The sequence below is a fragment of the Cololabis saira genome, chromosome 8 (genome assembly GCF_033807715.1).
Source record: "Cololabis saira isolate AMF1-May2022 chromosome 8, fColSai1.1, whole genome shotgun sequence".
In the NCBI taxonomy this organism is placed as follows: Eukaryota; Metazoa; Chordata; class Actinopteri; order Beloniformes; family Belonidae; genus Cololabis; species Cololabis saira.
In genome coordinates this window covers 24,544,087-24,556,914 of record NC_084594.1, presented here as the reverse complement: position 1 = coordinate 24,556,914, position 12,828 = coordinate 24,544,087, and the positions used below count along the sequence as shown (strand labels likewise).

Genomic DNA, 12,828 nt, shown 5'->3' with positions numbered 1-12,828 from the left:
ATGATAAAAAAGGATATTGAAGATATGTAATAAAGTAATTGAGCTGGATATGTTTGTATTTTATTAATATAAAATATTACAAATATTACAAAAATAAAAAAACGCAGTATTGTACAGTATTTGCTGTTACGGCGGGATTCATATCATAATCTGCGGGACAGAGAAACAAAGGGCCAGAGTCAGTCCACTAGGTGGCGGTATTCCACAGTCAAACCCGGTCCCCTACTGACATTTAAACCAAAGAAGAAGAATTCACGGAAGCACATGTTGACGAGGGATAAAAGTAAAAACTTCCAAACCGTCTGGATATTTAAATCTATCGATATTTATTCGGGCTTTTGGCTCTTTTAGTATCGCCCTATTGTGTTTGTTCTTTTTGTATTTCATTACCAACATGGTTCGACAAAAACGGTGAGTTTCTTGCGATTTAGTCTGCATATAAACGTTATAATATCTCAGCTTGAATGTCCACACTGTGCTTCAGACATAAAAACTGAGTTGATAAAGTCTGCATTAAATAGAAAAGCAGTGGCAGTACATGGTCACAAATGCAGCAGGGCGGAGATCTTAAATGATGTGTTTCTGTGTAGGAGTATAAAAGTCCAGAGGGCAAAAAAGAAACCAGTCTATGATGAAGATGATCCTGAAGCCTACAAGGACATGCCTGTCCCTGATAAGGTGAGACACATTGTTATCTCTTTGATCTAGGTAATTTTGTGAGAGTTACGGCCTTTTGTTTGTGCTGCTTTACCGCCACTAACAGGTTTAGTACAGCAGGATAGTCTCCCTTATTAATGACAGAGATTTGCAGTTGTCTTCCTGCAAATTTCTGCAGTATGTATTCTCTTTCTGAAGCTGCATGGAAATGCATGTATAAAACTTTGTGTCTAATTATTTGAACTAGGGCTGCAGCTATCGAATATTTTAGTATTCGAGTATTCTACTGAAAATTCCATCGATTAATCGAGTAATCGGATAAAACTTATTTTTGTTTAGTTAAAGAGCAATTATAAATATACATAAGTTGTTAGATGTTAATTGATATTACTAAGACTAAATTATATAATACAGTAGGTTCATGGCTGTGCATTTATTTTATTTTTTGAACTTTATTGTCTGTATGCACATAATGGGTGACAATTGAGACAAAAACAAAAAGAAATAAAAACAAAAAGAAACAAACAAAAACAATAACACATCCTGAGATTGGGTCATACGTGTCAAGCATAAATGGTTCTTGCATATATACAGATCACTGCATATATACCTTGCTGGCTCACTATTCAAACAGCAGCATATAGACATATAGATAGAAGCAACTCACATAGCACTATGGTTAGCTAAATGAAAAGTAACTCGTTAAGAATCTTAGGGTAGGTAGTCAGTAACTGGGGCCCATCTTCTCATAAAAGTAGGTACTTTAAGCTGTAACTGGGCAGTCATGTATTCCATCTGGTATACAAGTTTTACCCTCTGCATCTATTGAGCAATTGTAGGGGGGTCAGGTTTCATCCAGTTAATAGTAATCATTTTTCTTGCAATAACTAATAATACATGCAATAAATAACGCTGATCTGTCATTAGGCTGTGCATTTATAAACCCTGAACTTACACCAGTTGACCAAATTCACTGCCTTCACTCAAAAAACTAAGGATCTTATAAAGACATTTTCTTATTTCTAACTTAAAAATGTCATTACACCTGATAACACACATAACTTAAAAGGTTAGGTGTTTTTCTCATGTGTTTCAATTGATCTTTCATTTGTGTCAAGCACATTTTAAGTTCTAGTTAAGTTAAAGTATAAGATTTTGAGTTTTGGCAGTGTTCAAAATAGAATTATGAGACCTGCTGTATTGGAGCACATTAGGCACCAGTGCTGCTTGTTTTATCCATGAATGACTACAGACCTAAAATTGAAAACTACCCAGTTAGCTTTATTACGTTTTTATTTTTCTGGAATTTTCTGCCTTTTCTTTTAGTTAAAACTGTAGCGGGAACAGATGTTTAGAGGAACCTGTGTATGTACCAGGTTAGAGGGGGAACATATAGGAGAACGGACCAGAAGAATATAGCGTGGATTGAAAATAAAAGTTAAGCACTGAGCTACATGTGTCTCCCGTCTGGGCCATTGCAGACTCATTGCCTGAGCATGGCATGTTACAAAAACCAAACATATCAGCCGCCTCTTTCTTCTTCCTTTACGTGCGCGGCGTCAGCGCGTTGTGCCGCATTAAACGTAGTCCGGGTGAAATACCCTGCTTCGAGCTGGCAAAATTAAACGATTCCTCGAGGCAGAGAAAATTCCTCGATAATTTTTTGTAATCGAATTACTCGACTTATTCGAGGAATTGTTCCAGCCCTAATTTGAACTTTAGTGTGTTGCGAATCATGTTCTCGTTCACTGGTGTTCCCACTACTTTTGCTGATACGAGTCTGGTTGTTCCTCTGAACGGTGGTCTACCTATCCTGTAGTGTCCAGAAGCAGATTTATTCAGCATGCGTTGCTACTGATCTCAGCTCTGCATCATGTTTGGTTGCAATTTCAAACAATGACTTCTTCTTCTTTTTTTCTCTTCCAGAACTCATCACAGTACACAAAAGACAAAATTGATGAGTTTCACGAAGACAAGATCGCTGTAAGTTTACCTCAATACTTTGATAAATGTCTACGCTGCAGTTGTTCTGCTCTCTGAAGCTGTTCTTTCGTGGTACTGCAGAAACTTCTCGCCAGCGGTGTTCAGATGGACAGTGATGAGGAGGAACTGGACGATGAGGTGGTACTTTTTGTTGGGTTTTTTTTTAAAATTCACATAATAAATGGCCTTCAAAGCCAATTTCAAGCACATCTGAATTTCACAGGAAGAAGTGATGGCCCTTGACGATTCAGAGTCAGAAGAGGAAGAGGATGAAGGGGAAGAAGAGGGGACTGATATGGAGAGTGATCTAGAGGATAAAAAACATGAAGGTGAATATATCAGTTATTTTAACCTTGTTTTTTTACGATAGATCTTATTTGTTTAAACGTTTTCTTGTTCTACTCACTCATCCTCAGATCTTCCTAATGACATGGCGTGGGGTACCAAGAAGAAACATTTCTACAATTCCGATTATGTGGCCCCCAGTAAGCATCTTTTATCTCCAGTTACATCATTTGAGATATTCTTTTCGCCTCTGTGGCTGATATTTGTCAAAGCAGAACTTTAATTGTGTTCTTACAGAAGGAAAATTGCAAGAAGAGTTAGAAGCAGAGGAGCAAGAGGAAGAAGAAGAGGCCAAAAATATTCAGAAACGTTTAGCTGCAAATCTGAGTGAGGAGGATTACGATTTAAACTTTTTTCAGGTATTTATATATTAATCTCTTTGCTTTACCTGCAGTGAAATTTCAGAAGGGAGGAAAATGCTGTTTTTCTTTTGTTACTAATGATTCTCTTTATGCAAACGTGTGAAGGAATTTGCTGTGGAGGAGAAGGATGAAAGCACGACTGCAGAAAAGCAGGAGAGGATTGTGAAGGACCTGAAGCAGATGTCTCACAAAGAAAAAATGAAACTGCTGAAAAAGGAATCACCTGAACTCCTTGAACTCATTCAGGACTTCAAGGCAAAGGTTAAGACACACACTTTCACAAACTTTTAGATGGTCATTAAATGTCATTAACGTGAAATAATTCTGGCTCTGCAGCTTGCCGAGCTGAAGGATGAGGTGCAGCCCCTCGTACAAATGGTCAAGGATGGAAAGATCCCTGCAGGAAAGGTGAGTTTTCTGAGCATTTTGAACTCAGCAGCATTTTCACTCACTGTTTTGGTTCAGTCGCAGTATTCGCACGGCTCTGAGACAAGGGGCAGTTGCTTTCAGTGGGAAATCAGTAAAAAAGAAAAAACAAATACGTCTACTGCTCAGAGCCAGTCGTGGCAGTTAGCAGGTGGACATCTAAGTAAGGTCAGGGATTTCTGGATGATGTCACGTCTGTTGATGTTTGAAACAAAACATCCAACGAAACACCGCCTCTTTCACCGCCGTCCCTCCGGCGATCCCCTCCTCCCCCACTTCACATGATCGAGCACAAACCTCACCCTGTCTGTGTTGATGTGTCGGCGTTGCTCATGCAGCTCGTTTCTGCTGCGCTGAAGAGCACAAACAGTCTTGACAGGTTTCAACATTCCTGAAAATAATGGAGCATACCAGTCATTTTTATAAACAAATGAATCAGGTTAAGACACATTTTTGAGTTCCCCTTTGACTTAACGTCTCCGTGGCAGACGTGCTTCCCACTGTGGAAACACTCGGCGAGGTTTGGCACGCCGGTCAAGTTTGCAAGAATCTGCTCTGTTCAAACATGGTGTTTTATGTGATCGTTGCAACGATTTTAAACTTGGAAACAGCGGCTTTAAGTCAATAAAATGTCTCATCTAACTGATTTGAACATGTTTCATCCATTGAATGGATGAATGCAGCTTGTGATTGTTTTATGCTTTATTGATTACTAAAGTACAGGATAAATATTTACTCTAGTTAATCTGTTTGTTTTATGGGGATTTTTAAAATTTATTTTTTACATATATATATATAATGTGTGTGTGTGTGTGTGTGGAAAATAACATGAGAAATATTGTGCTGAAAGTTTTTACTGTAGATCAGAAACCTGTTATTAGAAACATTCTGAGTGAACCTGAACAGTTTCATCCTCTTTTTCAAAGGGTGCTGACTTTCTCAAGACAAAGCAGCAACTGTATCTCAAGTAAGTCGTGGCTAAATTGTAACTATGTGACAAAATAACATCAGTCGGTCAATGAGTAATTAACAGATCCTTCCTCCTGCAGTTACTGCACAAACATCAGTTTCTACTTGGTGCTTAAAGCAAAGCGAATCCCTGCTCACAACCATCCGGTGATAGAGCGACTGCTGGCGTACAGAAACGTAAGTCCAGCCGCCTAAACGCAGCGTGGGGGACGATCCCAGAAAGTCGGGTTTACAAAAGCCGAGAAAGGTCAAAAGGTTTTCCATTCACATTGATCAGAGTTGCTTCAGTCAACTTTTTAATTTTTTTACTGAAAATGGAAAAGAAAACGCACAAAAAAACAATATGACAAGTAAAATAGGCATAAAGACTTAATTGTACTCTGCTGCAATGAGAAACGGTAACTATTAACTTGTTTTAGCAAATGTAGCAGCAGTTGAAGAGGATGAAGAGGAGGGAAGAGCTGTCGCCTTATTCATGAGGGAGCTGACTCGAATTTCTGGACTTTACTTTTTTTTTTTATAAATCTTATTTGTTTAACTGTAAACTCACTAGTGCAAACAGTTAAGATATAATGACAATTTCAAATGAATAAGACATAAGATTCTTTACAGATCTGTAACTGGAAACTAACAAAAAACAGTTTTGGTGATTTGTAGATTAGCAAAACTTGGCATTGAACCCGATTTAATGTTTATCTTCCTGCATGTAGTAAATTGAAACGTCGCCCCTGAACCTGTTAAAACGAATGCACAATATGTGCAACTGATACTCAAAGTTGGAACATTTGAAAGAATACTGTCAGTGAATTATTAAACATGCACTTATATTTTCTCTTGACATTAATGTCCTTATATTAATGCCGTTGGAGATGTGCTTGTTTGTGTGAGTTAGCAGCTCTTACATCCATTACACTTCTGAAGCACACACTGCAATGACGTCACATCAGCAGCCTAGTGCGAGATTGGGAATTATATTCTCGCGCACAGTCTCTAAGTATTCCTGTGTCATTGCTTCATCAATATCTGCCTGCAGCTCATCAATGAACTTGGTGAAGTGGACGCTCGACTTGCGCCGTGGTTTCACAAATTGCTAGCTGGAGAAGAGGGAGATAAAACCAGCAACAGGCCTGTAGACGGCAAGAAGACCAGAGTCTCTGTAAAAGAGAAAAAGGTGAGTACCTGTAACGTGATCAGACCTGCAGGACCTCCTTGGGGTGAAGGTATTGCTGAAGTTAGAATACTAATGAGTTTCCAATGGATGCAGGACTCTGCAGAAACTCTGTCTGAGGTTAATGAGGACTCGGACTCAGATTCAGACCTGGACGAGGAAGCAGCTTTACGCTTCTACAGCGAAGTGGAGAAGCGGGTGAAATTAAAGAGGAAGAACAATAACCCACAAGCTGAAGAGTAAGTAGGACTCCTTTTTTCAGTCATGAATTTATTAAATAGGATTCTGTTAAAATGTCTGTTTGATTCAGGCTGGAGAAGAACGAAGATGATGAATATGATGAGCAGGATGCAGACGCCAAGAGAGGAATCACTTACCAGGTACTGATTGACAACAACTGACGCACAAACTGTTTCTGGGGCTCAATATTGATTAACGCAATACTGTCCTCCAACCGCTCTGGAAAGATACTGAGACAGTCCCAGGACACACCAGCGTGTCCTGGGACTGTCTCCATTCTTCCTTCCAGTGGGACGTACATCATACTGTGTTTGCAAAGTTTCTGTAATATACTTGAAAGATGGAAGTATATTAGTGTGAACCTCTAAAGCATATTCTGATGTTTGACACTTTCACAGATGGCTAAGAACAAGGGACTGACACCAAAGAGAAGGAAAATTGACCGTAATCCCAGAGTCAAGCACAGAGAGAAGTTCAGACGGGCTAAGATCCGCAGAAAGGGACAGGTTTGTAGACCTTCATCCTCAAGAATTATAAAACCTCAGACTGTTTGTGGACTCTGGGTTTCCTGTAGAATATAGAGGTATTTCTATCCTGTGACAAGTATTGAACCCGTTGTTTTGTGTTTACCAGGTCCGAGAGGTTCGTCGGGAAGAAGCAAGATACAGCGGGGAGATGTCTGGCATTCGTGCTGGCGTCAAGAAGAGCACCAAACTCAAGTAACCTGGCTCCGGTCCTCTTTGTGCTGGGTTTGAACAAATTAACAAGCAACTGTTTCAATAAATGTTTATTTCGGGTGAAGCATTTGTAAAATCTTTAATACTTTTATGACGATGTGAATAAACATTTGAAAAATGAATATGTATTTTGTTCCTGTACAGCAATGGCATTCTAACTGTTGAGTCCAATTTTCAGAACATGTAAAACAGCAGAAAGGCATGATGTTGATAGTTAACGATTATTACGAGACCTCTGCAGCCAAACAAGAGACTGAAGGGGTAGAAAGTAGGCTGCAGAGCAGGCAAGCATGAATTTCAGCGAAACATCAGGTAAGCACACAGACAAAATCCATTCAACCTTCTTGTTGAGTTATGAACTTGGTGTGTGCTGATGTCAGGTTGCTGACTATCCTGTCCTCAATCTCCACCTCATTCTTCACATCCTCGTCGGTGAGGATCAGCTCGGCCTGAGTCTCGGGGGTCACCACCACCACGTAACCCCGTCTAGAGTCCAGTACGTTGGCGACCACTGCTTGGTGCCTGTAAGTGTCCAGAGCCCGCCGAGCCTTGTCAATCAGTATGCTGGAATCAGTCTCCAGCTTGAAAGATGTAACAAATGCTTGAGGTGCCCAGTCCTTCACGAGGGGGGACAGTATCTTGGGGACCATCTTCATGCTCAACTGAAGGGGGGAAAAAAGTATCACAAGAATAGGTTTTAAGCTGTAGAAGTGTTAGTTATAGTTGGATTTTTTTTTTTTTTATTCAAATTTAAAAAAAAAAAAAAAAAAAGTTAAAACTCATGCAACTATCTTTTAAAAGGAGTTTTTCCAGATTAAAATAGTAATTTTGAAGGAATGCTTGTTTTTTAAGAAGGATATTCTAGCTCCGTGGTCACCGTTGGAAGAGAAACTTGCCTAAATGCAAATTTTGGTGGAATATGATCCAAAAGGTGGATGTTCATTAAGGATTAAATTATACGAGCTCAAAGAAGGCTCCATGTGGGAATGACCACAAATTCCAAATTGGCCACTTTTATTTATTTTAAATCCAAATTCATAGTTTTCCCTTTAGTGATCTAGCTCAAACCCACACAAGGAACCCAGTATCACTCAGCCATGATGGGGTCATATGGTTGACCTGAGATCATTTTTTTTTACCACCCAAGTTGGCCCCACATACTCATGGTGGGGGCACAATTAAGTGTTAAATGCAAAGAATAATCAATGTCTACAATGTAATTGTAGACTGATTACAGGGTGATCCATTTTACTTTTTTTCTTTTGACAATTTTAAAAGAACATTGGAACTGGAGTCATACTCAAAAGACCATGAATATCTGCACAAAATAATAAAGTTTAATTGAATATTTGAGATGCCAGCCTGGAGCAAAGCAGTGAACCAGCTGAAGTTTTCATGTAGCCTACATCAACATTAATGGGTCTTCTCATTCGTCACTCACTTGAAGAGGCCCATTGGAAGACTGGATTTTGTGTTCAGGCATCTCTGATGCTGGTATGTAGAAATCAGACACAGCTGCCGCCAAGTAAAACATAGCCTTTGATCCTAGATGGAAAAAGAACATTTGAGACCAGCTTTTGAGTTCAGGCTACACAGGACAATGTTATCAACCTGTAGATAAATGCAAATGTGTACCTATACTGCTGAGTGCCTGCGCTGCTGCTTTGAGTAAATGCAGATACTCTGACAGAGTGTTGAACTCAATGGGCAACAGGAGCGTGCCATCTTTCACTTCATTGTATCGTTTCAGCACTTTGGCAATGTTCGGCAGCAGCTGCTGGTTAATCACCACGTCACCGGAGTTGGCAGCTGCTCCTTCTGCACCCCTGAACTGCAGCACATCCAACATGTTGACGGTTAAAAACATGCGCACGTAGGGGTAAAGAGAGCGATGCCTGTGTAGGAAAATGACAGCATAGCCAGAGTCTAAGAAATATTCTGCTGAGGAGGCTCCTCGTCTGCCACTGCTGAAGTTATCAAGGAAGCGGACGGTGCGAGACTCCAGGGGAACTTTAGTGCCTCCAGACGTGATGAGGACCACCTTGCGACCTGCTTCTGCGTGATGTCTAGCAAAAGCAGCCATCTTCTCTTTGACCTCGTCAACATGGGACGGAACAGCAAATTCTTCAGACAACTTCCCCTCAATAGAAGACGTTCTGGGTTCAGCCATCATCTACCAAGAACGAAGAAGAGTTGGAACTGTTGTCACATCCACATCAACAACAAGCATGCTTCCTACAGCTGTTTTACATTATAACCGCTGCATGGGGAGGCTTGGCTCATTTTAGACACAAACATATCTGACTTTTAACTACAATGGCTCTTTAACAAAGTTTACTGTAACCATGTTAAGTGAATGTGTACTGAGGGTTTGGCATTAAGAGCATGCATGCAAGTGGATGAAAAGATAAAATAAGGCTGGATTCTCAAGTGAAAGTGAAAGTCAACCCTCTTTCACTTCTAAAAGTTGCATGTTTAAAAAAATGATAGAAAAAGTAAATATCTTTACCAGATCTTTTTATGAGGTAAATACAATTTGACCTGTAATCTGAGCTCCCAGTTTCCCTGATAAAGACCTAAAACTATTTCTACCTTGATGACAATTATGTTTGGCTGTTTTTTAAAACTTAAAAATAAGTAGTTTTTAAGACATATTCACGGACTTATAAAACGCCAAAACAGTTAAACAGCTGCAATCCGCACGAAAAGACTTTGAAAGAGGATCTTAAAGGGTTCAAAGGTTAACTTCAAATCTCGCTGCGTCTATCACTTTACCTTGAAATCCTGAGTGAAAAGGACAAAAAAGCCTTTAAATGGTTTTATGACACGCTCATACGATGGCGTATGCGGTTGTCGTCACAACATCCCGAGGGAAACCAACAAACATGTCTTTATACTCACAGGAAAATAAAGGTTAAAACGCAAGGTGGTCTGTTGACAGTTTTCCCTTTAACAACTTCTGCACTTCCTGAAAGCGCAGCGCTGCTGGACTCTGTGTTTAACTCTGGGGTCTAAATCACTGCACGGGAAAGCCGGCAGCGCCCCCTCTGGCCGCACGTGGTAATGGCATGCCAAGAGGAGACGCAAGACTGTAAGTTTAAATTAGTCGGACTCAAAGTTAAATGCCTCCATGTTTGTTGCTCCGAACTAACAGCAGAGGTGTCAAAAGTATTCACATTCATTACTCAGGTAGAAGTATAGATACTAGAGTTTAAAAATACTCCTGTAGAAGTTGAAGTATCAACTCAAGTTTTTCACTCAAGTAAAAGTATAAAAGTACTGGTTTCAAAACTACTTAAAGTATAAAAGTAAAAGTAATGTAAGGGGGGGAAAAGTAATTAAGGAACAAAGCCATTGAAAATGAATGCATCTTAGTATAATGCAAATATATTAAAGAACCATATATGTGTACTATTGAGCATTAACATGTGTTTCAGAGAGCAGAAGATATGATGACTAGTTGCCTATAAGTATTGTAATGTTGCAAAAAGTCAAACTTCAGAGGCATGTTATCATTTATCCTAACCTTTATTGGAATGTACATCCAAGTTTAGTTGCAGGAATCTGAGGGCAACGGATGTAAGAACAAAACTGGACAAGAACATCTGAAACAACCACAACCAAATTCACTCTATCCGGATGGAGCAATTTAACTGGATAGTTTTTTTTAAAAGGCTGAAATGAAATAGAGTAACGAGGCTGTTTTTAAAATGTAAGGAGTAAAAAGTACAGATAATTGCGTGAAAATGTAAGGAGTAAAAGTGAAAGTCGTCTGAAAAATAATGACTCCAGTGAAGTATAGATAACCAAAATTTCTACATGAGTAAGGTAACGAAGTATTTGTACTTCGTTACTTGACACCTCTGACTAACAGTCAATTGGATTGGTCTTACATTTGTAGGCAAATTCATAAATGTTCTTACAATCTAATGCATAAACTAGCTCTATTTAAGATGTTACACAGCATTTATTATACGCCAGAGAAATTGCATAAAATGAACAGTGAGATGTCATTTCTCTGCTGGCGTTGTAAGAAATAAAAAGGAACATTTTTTCATATGTATTGTTCATGTGATGCCCTTTCCTTTTTTTTGGAATTCTGTTACCAAGTTGATATCTCAATGTTTACATGTATTTGTCTCTCCGTCCCCTCGTTTATGTCTTTTGGGAACTAGTATGTCATACAAGTGGAACAAATATCAATGCAGATATATAGATCTTGCTATGTTGGCAGCCAGGAAATATATAACTTTAAATTGGAACGAATCTAAACCCCCAGTATTAGTCCACTGGTGGAATGAACTCTCAAGCTACCTTACATTTGACGATATTTATAACAAGAGTAAAGGCAGATCCTCAGACTTTTTAAAAAATATGGCAATCTCATAGAATTTGACTTTAATCTCGTTAGAATAAGAAAATAATTACATGAAGTGTTTCCTACTTTTTATGACAAGTCCCCTTCATCATGAAGTATGGTAGGAAGACTATTTAACTATTTAATTATTATTTCAGAGTTATTGATATGGTAGTACTATCTGGTATTTTCAATTAGTGCAATGAGTAGAATTTTTGGTTAGAATATTTGGCATGATTATAGCACTAGGAAATATGTCTTGGTGTGTATGGACTTTGACTGATTTAATTTTTTATTGGAAGTTGAGATGTGGGGGTTTTGTGTTCTATGTATGTACAGTATACCCCTCTTGTTGTGATCGAAAATATAAAAATACAATAAAAAAAAATAAAAAAAAGAACTAGCAGTCAAAGTGCACTGAAGTGGTGCTGAGAAACACATAGATGGAAGAATAAGGCAAAGTAAGTGGTACAAAAAAGGCCCTTTGTTATTTTTGAATTTATTCTGTTTATCTGTAGATTATGTATAAGTAGATTTTTGGTTCTTCGAAAAGTCAAAATGAAATATTATATTGAACACAGCAGTTAAAACAGAAAGATGTAATGCAATCGTGTCAGTTCCCTCATTAATCAGGTACTTAGTATGGCTTTGCAAAGGGCAAGACCTGCCATTCATCACTGACTTGTTAATTTTAACCCCTCCCTCCCTCCTTCCTCCACTTCCCTCCAAATAAATCACGCAGTCTGGCTTGTAAGTAAGAAGTGATGTGTCAGTCCTGTCTGAAGCCAAAAAGGAATAAGACATTTTAGGCTGTTTGAATTCTGGCCTTGATGATGACAAGAGCAGCTGAACGTAAGTCAGTAGAAGAGGCAGGAACCAGGAAACGCCTGCAGTGAGAACAGACTCAGACTGATTGAGGTTATCAACAAGTTCCTGTCAGAATTTATCTCTGACGAACAAGAATTTCCCAGATGCGTCTCACTATCAGGAGACTGGGAAGGCAAGAAGATGGATTCACATATGATGGAAGTTACCAACAGAGTGAAGGAGTGGCATATTACATAACTGGTGAGCCACATTCACACTTTCAATTGTGGAGTAAAAAGGATGAGGTGCATCATGCTAGTCCTGTTGGGAGCTGTCTGATTCCAATAAGGTAGGGTGTCCTTTTCCAAATGCAATACTTAGTTACTTACTTTTATTCTACAGTTGTTTGCAGCAGTGAATAGGTTATCATGGTTAACATGTAAAAACAAATAACTCATAACTTAATAGATTTTCATCTATTCAGAAAATTATCACTTTTCTTAAATTCCAAAAATGAAATCATACATTTTTTCAAACATAAATAATGACTATAAGAGATTTTATATTTTATTTTGCATAAAATCAGAAAGAGAAAACAGGCTTGGTTAACATCCACAAATATGACATTTGTGGGGGTCAGTTTCTTCATTCGGTCTACAATGGAGATAAATCTTGGACGACATTTCTAGTATGTGAAGAGAGCAGATCCCTCATGCTTCTTTATATGATCAATTTAAAATATTCCTAATCAAAGTGAACATTTGCTTGAAAAACTGG

The 12,828-nt window shown here is 38.7% G+C and overlaps 2 protein-coding genes across 3 annotated transcripts; one reads left to right on the top strand and one right to left on the bottom strand.

Moving 5' to 3' along the window:
* The first annotated feature begins 251 nt into the window (after nt 1-251).
* utp3 (UTP3 small subunit processome component) lies at nt 252-7,000 on the top strand. The gene is made up of 16 exons (XM_061727370.1): nt 252-411; nt 591-678; nt 2,584-2,640; nt 2,722-2,778; nt 2,864-2,969; nt 3,057-3,125; nt 3,223-3,344; nt 3,453-3,608; nt 3,684-3,755; nt 4,700-4,740; nt 4,823-4,919; nt 5,776-5,913; nt 6,007-6,149; nt 6,221-6,290; nt 6,549-6,656; nt 6,784-7,000. The coding sequence occupies exons 1-16, from the start codon at nt 395-397 to the stop codon at nt 6,871-6,873; spliced, it is 1,431 nt and encodes a 476-aa protein (XP_061583354.1). The 5' UTR covers nt 252-394; the 3' UTR covers nt 6,874-7,000.
* ppcs (phosphopantothenoylcysteine synthetase) lies at nt 6,929-9,885 on the bottom strand. Of its 2 annotated transcripts, none has more exons than XM_061727368.1 (4): nt 9,789-9,885; nt 8,523-9,060; nt 8,329-8,432; nt 6,929-7,549 (listed from the first exon to the last, which is right to left on the bottom strand). In XM_061727368.1, the coding sequence occupies exons 2-4, from the start codon at nt 9,058-9,060 to the stop codon at nt 7,223-7,225; spliced, it is 969 nt and encodes a 322-aa protein (XP_061583352.1). In that variant the 5' UTR covers nt 9,789-9,885; the 3' UTR covers nt 6,929-7,222. The 2 variants fall into 2 exon arrangements, with proteins under 2 accessions (XP_061583352.1, XP_061583351.1); XM_061727367.1 differs by having other exon boundaries at nt 9,663-9,854.
* Nucleotides 9,886-12,828: the final 2,943 nt, after the last annotated feature.

Coding starts and splice junctions, on each gene's coding strand:
- ppcs (XM_061727368.1), bottom strand. CDS start 9,060: ATGATGGCTGAACCCAGAACGTCTTCTATTGAGGGGAAGTTGTCTGAA. Junction 8,433..8,522: donor GCAGGCACTCAGCAGTATAG/GTACACATTTGC, acceptor TTTTCCATCTAG/GATCAAAGGCTATGTTTTAC. Junction 7,550..8,328: donor CTTCCAATGGGCCTCTTCAA/GTGAGTGACGAA, acceptor TCCCCCCTTCAG/TTGAGCATGAAGATGGTCCC.
- utp3 (XM_061727370.1), top strand. Junction 5,914..6,006: donor TCTCTGTAAAAGAGAAAAAG/GTGAGTACCTGT, acceptor CAATGGATGCAG/GACTCTGCAGAAACTCTGTC. Junction 6,150..6,220: donor AATAACCCACAAGCTGAAGA/GTAAGTAGGACT, acceptor TGTTTGATTCAG/GCTGGAGAAGAACGAAGATG.